Source organism: Fukomys damarensis, unplaced genomic scaffold (assembly GCF_012274545.1).
Source record: "Fukomys damarensis isolate Sample0158 unplaced genomic scaffold, DMR_v1.0_HiC HiC_scaffold_2, whole genome shotgun sequence".
In the NCBI taxonomy this organism is placed as follows: domain Eukaryota; kingdom Metazoa; phylum Chordata; class Mammalia; order Rodentia; family Bathyergidae; genus Fukomys; species Fukomys damarensis.
This window is the reverse complement of record NW_022900914.1, coordinates 18,422,910-18,429,775: the sequence shown is the minus strand read 5'-3', so window position 1 is coordinate 18,429,775 and position 6,866 is coordinate 18,422,910. Positions and strand designations below refer to the sequence as shown.

Genomic DNA, 6,866 nt, shown 5'->3' with positions numbered 1-6,866 from the left:
ATGGGGGTGATTCCACCTACCGTCCAACCAATAGCATGGTCTTAAAGCAGTCTAGCTTTGCAGGCTTAATTGTTTTAGGCTAAATTCCATTGCGGGTAGAGAGCATTAAACATGTTTTGCACAGGCCAGGGTGGTGGCACGTGCCTGGGGGCGTGAGGATCCTTGGAACCCCAGAGTTTCAGAGCAGTCTGGACGACTTAGCCAGAGCTTGTTTTTTTGTTCTGTTTTGTGTTTTGAGGAAGGGTCTCACTATGTAGCTCGGGCTGGCCTCTAACTCATATTGATCCTCCTGCCTCAGCCTCTTGAGCACCGGAATTACAGGCGTGTGCCGCCACACCCTGCCAGACCTTGTCTCTGAAGAGCAGTTTGTCTTGGAGGAGGCGGGGGTGCGGTACTAGAGACTGAGCCAAGGGAATCGAGGGGTCAGCTACCTCCTTGCGGGATGGCCCATTTTCAGGCAGAATTCGTTCCGATTTAAGCCAAACTTTGCGTAACCTCCTTTATTCTATTCCATTAACAGAAACGAAGGTGTATGTTGGTAACCTGGGAACTGGTGCTGGCAAAGGAGAGTTAGAAAGGGCTTTCAGTTATTATGGTCCCTTAAGAACTGTATGGATTGCAAGAAATCCCCCAGGATTTGCCTTTGTGGAATTTGAAGATCCTAGAGATGCTGAAGATGCAGTGCGAGGACTGGATGGAAAGTAAGTTGGATGTTTAAGACCAAAGGTTAAAGGGTGGAATTGGGAGAGCTGAGTAGAACAAACTACTGAGGGAAAGAAGTAGTTGAAAAGGGTTCTATTATTACTCACATCAAGTTTAACTCCAGAATTTTGTTTTTATAGGGTGATTTGTGGTTCCCGAGTAAGGGTTGAACTATCAACGGGCATGCCTCGGAGATCTCGCTTTGATAGACCACCTGCCCGACGTCCCTTTGATCCCAATGATAGATGCTATGAGTGTGGCGAAAAGGGACATTATGCTTATGACTGTCACCGTTATAGCCGGAGAAGAAGAAGCAGGTATTTAGTTAATAAAGGAATGGTTGGTATTCTAGTTAATCAGAGTAATTCTTTTATTGGCAAGGCAGAAACTAGTAATTTTCTATAAACTTGAATGTTAATTGTACAGGTGTATTTTACAGTTTTTGTTTAATTAAAAATGTTAATATATTAATAATCAACCTGGTCAAAACCTTTCAGGTTTCTTCGTTTGAGTCAGTCGCCTTGATTCAGAATGTCACGAGCCTTATGATATCATGCTGAGGCGCCTTGCAAATCCGACAATTAAGATCCTCCTAGACCTTGAGGTGATCAGCATAAGAGGCCAGATCCCCTCGAGTCATCTACACCTAGCTTCACCTTATTCTTTAAAGGGCAGAAAATTTGAGACGGTGATCGCCGTAACAGTAAATTTGGCTTACAATTGGGGCCCCCTCCGCTTTAGAAAGAGGAACACCAGATTGACCACATTCCCAACTAGAAAAATCTTCTTGCGTCAATCAAGCCTCACCTGGCTCTTTTGGCTGTCAGTTTGATCGTCGTTAGATTGAAGAAAACATCTAGATGCAGCGATCGGCTATAGATACTTCTAGATCGTCTAGATCTACTAGACCTACTAGACCATGGGCCAAAGAGGGTCGACTGCAAACTTGCAAGGTTTATTTTAAATACACATTACAGTGTTTTATATTATGTAATTCTAAGTTGTAATTCAGCTTTTAACAAATCTTTTTTTAGGTAGTTTAAAAAAAAAAAAAAAAAAACAAACTCAACAACTAATAGGCCCAGAATTTATTTCCAAATGAGACACTAAATTTAAATAGTTTTGAGATTTGATTTCAGCAGAGGCACATAAACTTTTAAAATGAGCTGTAGTCTAATATTCTGTATTTTTCTAACTTGAAAAATAGGTCACGGTCTAGATCACATTCTCGATCCAGAGGAAGGCGATACTCTCGCTCACGCAGCAGGAGCAGGGGACGGAGGTAAGAGTTGGTGGGTGATTACTGTAAAATTTGTAACAAGTGAAAAAACTGGAGATAAATGTAACTTAATTTTTAGGTCAAGATCGGCATCTCCTCGAAGATCAAGGTCTGTGTCTCTTCGTAGATCAAGATCAGCTTCACTCAGAAGATCTAGGTCTGGTTCTATAAAAGGATCGAGGTATTTCCAGTATGTAACACTCTCTTCCTCATTCACATGAATTGCTTCAGAGAATATTTGAAAAGGTTAAATTTTACATACCATTTGTGGTAATGGGTATTAGCTTAGTTTACACAACCCAGGATTTGAGGTTTGTTAAGAGGCCACAATGCTGGGCATGGTGGTGCATGCCTGTAATCAATCCCAGCACTCCAGAGGCTGAGGCAGGAGATGGGTTGAAAGCAACAAATTATTTTAGAGAAGAACTTGTGCTTTTTCTGCCTCAGCTTCCTGAAGAGGTAGGATTATAGGCATGTGCCACTACTTGCAGGGAAATGATTGGCTGCCTGGTTTTTTGTTTGTTTGTTTGTTTTTGAGAATTAACATTGTCACATGTAGTGGTGCATGCTTGTAATCCCACTACTCAGGAGAGAACACCCTGGGCTATTTAGCCCTATCAAAAAAACCAAATAATATTATTTGTGATCCTGGGAATTGAGCCCATGGCCTGATGCACGCTAGACACATGTTCCATTCTCAGGCTATACACATTTGGTTTCAACACAAATTTAAGGGGAGCCCCAGTTTTACTTTGTAGAGGCCTTTAAAAGTGATGAGATAGGTACAGCTGTACAGAATAAAAGGGTTAAAACAATGAAGCAGTGGTACAGAATGACATTGGGAGTTATTAGCACAGAGCCTTAAAACAAAGTTACTATATTCTGAGTCCTATCTGAGGAAGTATGGATCAGTCTGGATCCTAAGATCTTTAAGAGAAATGTGTATGTTGCAAAAACTCAATTTGGTTTGTCTAATTAATGGTTTTTGAACCATCATTAACTTGTTTATGATTAAAGAACAAAGCCTTATACTGTGACTTTTTATGGGTAGTTATTACACGAAGAGTTAAAATTTCAAGGATCTATGGTCTTAAAGCTAATTTGAGATGCCCCCCTTCCCTCCAGTGGTAGCACTGGAAAGTGAATCTCCTTGGCCCTTCAAACTGAGTATCATTGGCTTTTTTTTTTTTTTTTTTTTAAATGCTTAAGTTTCCCAGGCTGAGGTTTTAAGATCATCCTACCTCAGCCTCCCAGAGTGCTGGGATTACAGGTGTGTACCATTGATTGCTTTATAATGAAATACTCTAGTCTTCTCAAATTAAAACCATTTATGTTAACAGTGTTTTGAGAATACTATGGTTAGAAGAACTATGAGTGACCATTGAGTTCAAAAGAAACAAGTAGTTGATTCCTTACATTTGAAATTCAGAGCTTGTTTGAAAGTAGTAATTTTGAGTATAAGGCAAGATCTTTTATTGAGTTTAGCTTCTCTGTTCCTATCCTGTCTTATATAAGATGCTTAGTATTAGAGGAATTCTATGAACTAATCGGTAAAATTTTACTTTTCCTTTTTAAGATCCCGGTCCAGGTCAAGATCAAGATCCAGGTCTCTCTCACGACCAAGAAGCAGGTAGGATAAAAATTTGGTTAGATGCTCTTAAAGTTATATGGCACCAATATCCAAAGAGTTCAAAGTATTTTGAATTGTTGAAATTTTAAGTTGAAATACAGTACCTTGTTAGGCCAAACAAGAACTTCTTTTTTCTTTTTTTACATGGCCTGTTGCTTTCTTTCTGGAGGAGGGAATGTGAAATAAATAGAACACTATGACTTGAGTTAAGAGGCCTTTGTTAAATGTTTTTCGGGTCATGGACAAGAAGCATCCTGAGGTAGATGTGCTTAAGGAAAAAATGAATTGTGACAGTACAGCAGGTCACTTACGGGAAAGTTTTCAGAAGAGTGACTTTTAAAATAAGTATAAAAATAATAAGTATGTAAGGCTCTATACACACACAAGTCTGACATTGTAAGTTTAGAACAATTAGTTTGTTTCAAGGGTGTTATTACTTAGGAAGGTATTGGACAGTAAGTACTCTTTCTTACTAGAATTTTTCATGTTTTGACAGCCGGTCAAAGTCCAGATCTCCATCTCCAAAAAGAAGGTAAGCTAAATATTTTCTTGCCAAATTTTAATCTGCAAAGTGTGGCCTGTACTGAAAGTTTTGCTTGCTACTTTGCTGTCTTTGAGCTCTTTGGAGAATTGGTGCTGTATAGATCTAAATATTAAGTTTCTGAAGTGGTTGCTTTTCTTAAACACCAGATTATGCTTTTGTTGGAAATAATTTGATAAAAGTGTTAGAGGATTGATTGTTAGGATGTGTCACGTGTCCACATGAAAAAAACAAATCTTGCAAATAGTTGTAATTTTGTACCCAAATTATTTTCTCCCTATTCACTTTATATTGTCCTATTTAAATTTTTTTGAAATTTTGTCAGTATTAAGTGTAACATTGAGGAATGAAGAATATATAAATCTCATGTAATTTTTAGATCTTTTGCTGTAGGAACTCGGTAGCTTCGTTTCCCTGACATGCACATGAGAAGAGTTAAGTTTCAGTAGACACTAATTGATTCCAAACCTAATGTTTTTCTTTTTAGTCGTTCCCCATCAGGAAGTCCACGCAGAAGTGCAAGTCCTGAAAGAATGGACTGAAGTCCTCCAGTTCACCCTTTAGGGAAAAGTTATTTTGTTTACATTATTATAAGGGATTTGCAACGTCTGTAAAGTGTAACCCAGAAAGGATATTTCAACCATCTAATCAAAATGGATGTGGATTATTACTCTGTAAATTTATGGCAGTAAAATAATACAAATTTTTGTTGAATGTATTAACATCTTACGGTCTGAAAATGGGTTTTATTTGGCACATTTAAATAAAGTGTTTCTAATAGACTTTTGATTTGTGTTCAGTAGTAACACTTCTTCAACTGGTAAACATCAGGAGTCAGACTTGTTACTAGCCACATTCATACAGACTTTAATTCTGTGTTTAATGGTGTTGGTTAAATCTTGGACATTGTCAGCCTGGCTGGATCTTAGGGGGCTTTGAAAATTCTGCTTTACCCTTGTAGCATTGGTTAAGATGATTTTGAGTCCTCTACAATAGCATGGTTATGACAAACCCCTAAATCTATTTGAATTTGGTGTTTTTGGATACTGTCAAATTAATGAACTCAATCTGTTGATCTAAAGGGACCACTGATTTGCCTATAAGTAAGCATGACAGGAACAAAACAAAGCTTATTAAAATAATATATAAATGAAGTGAGAAACTGATTTCTGAAGGCTAAGTTTAGCATCTGATGGACAATTTCAGGCTTTTGGGTGGGATGGTTTCTACCTGGTGTTCTTTTCTTTGTTTTCAAACAGTCTTTTATACCAAAACAAAATGCATATGTGAGGCATTGTCTGAATTTCGAACGATATTGTAAACCAGCTTTGCAAAATTTTCTAACCCAGATATTCCTTAAAATTCCTTAAAAGTGTATTGCCTTACTCTGAAGACCTGTTGTACCCAAGCTAAGTTTTGTTTGTTTTTGAGACAGACACTGTCTGTGGTGCAGTCTGGTCTTCAGCTCACTAGCCCAGGCTCACCTTGAACTCAGGCAGTCTTGCCTCAGTCTCCTGAGTGGGATTCTGGGTGTTACCACTCCTAGCCACAAACTAAGTTTCAGTTCCCAACAACTATAGTTCTCCAGTTTTGCCAAGCTGGTACAAAGTAAAGTAAAGAATGTTAATCAGAAATGTTAATGAGACTAAAAGTTTTGTAAATCTCACATACTTAGCAATACTTTATGTAGCCAAGTTTTTTTTTTGGTAGTGACTCTTAGACCTTAGAATGTTATAGCCAGTAGGTTCTTACTTGGAATTTAAATATTAAGTATAATAGGTAAAAAACAGTTACTTTTGAGGGTTTCTGGATATGCTTTTACCAGTATTTCTCGGCTTGGTGCAAAAAAAAAAAAAAAAAAAATGCTAGTGGCACAGGAATCTGCCCGTCTATTTTGTAGGCTTTTCGACAGTCACTGGATAGTTTTGGAATTTGGGAATAATACTGGTCTGCCTCAGATTCATTTGGTGGTCTAAGTGACCACTAGTGTATTGGAAATTATTTGGATTCTTTGATTGGAATTTTGACAACTGGCTAAATTAACATGGTTGGTATAAAGCTATATGTGTAATTGGCAGGCTTATCTGTTGCACTTGGTTAGCTTTGTTATGTATTCTATAAATTTAAGTTTACTCAACAATAAATCTGCAGAGATTGAACAAATAATCCTGATACTCAATTTTTGGAAGTGTGAGCTCTAAGCCAAAAACAGGAATCATTCATCCTATAGCTTTCTAGAATGGGTAACTAGTGATGAACTAGGAATTAGTATAAAAGGGAGTGGGTATGAAGGGGCTGGTAGGGTCACAGGTGAAAACAGTTCTCTTAGTGGGGAGAGGCAGTAGTGCAGTCTTGGTGGACAGCTTTAGCATGGGCACCGTTCTGTTCAGTAGTGAAAATGTCAGTTATGCAGTTTCATGGTGTACACCATTTTCTAGCTTTTTTTTAACAAGACTGAATTCCAGTCCATACTCACAAATGTTAGACCTAGGAATCGTTTTTTACTTGGTATAGGGTAGTAGGTATACATACATCCTTGACTTCACAGTGGTAACTCTCTTGGGTTTTTGACCTACTGTATCAAGAGATAGTGGCTTAATCTTTCCTGAGAACAGTATAGAAGTCTTGAAATTTGAGGTTTGGGGTAGGATTTTGGTTCTCCAAGTTTTTGGTTTTTTTTTTTTTTTGTACCAGGGATTGAACTCGGGTCCTTG

The 6,866-nt window shown here is 38.0% G+C and overlaps 1 protein-coding gene across 4 annotated transcripts in view; it reads left to right on the top strand.

Annotated features, from left to right (window-relative positions):
* The window catches only part of Srsf7 (serine and arginine rich splicing factor 7), a 6,893-nt gene extending 878 nt beyond the window's left edge, over positions 1–6,015 (top strand). The window contains exons 2-8 of one of the 4 annotated variants that reach the window (XM_010604968.3): positions 521–701; positions 843–1,019; positions 1,910–1,984; positions 2,061–2,162; positions 3,558–3,611; positions 4,108–4,143; positions 4,640–6,015. In XM_010604968.3, coding sequence (XP_010603270.1) covers positions 521–701; positions 843–1,019; positions 1,910–1,984; positions 2,061–2,162; positions 3,558–3,611; positions 4,108–4,143; positions 4,640–4,694 — 680 coding nt within the window. In that variant the 3' untranslated portion in view covers positions 4,695–6,015. Of the gene's footprint in view, positions 1–520; positions 702–842; positions 1,020–1,909; positions 1,985–2,060; positions 2,172–3,557; positions 3,612–4,107; positions 4,144–4,639 lie in introns of all 4 variants that reach the window. The other 3 variants (XM_010604967.3, XM_010604970.3, XM_010604969.3) reach the window with 3 other exon arrangements.
* Positions 6,016–6,866: the final 851 nt, after the last annotated feature.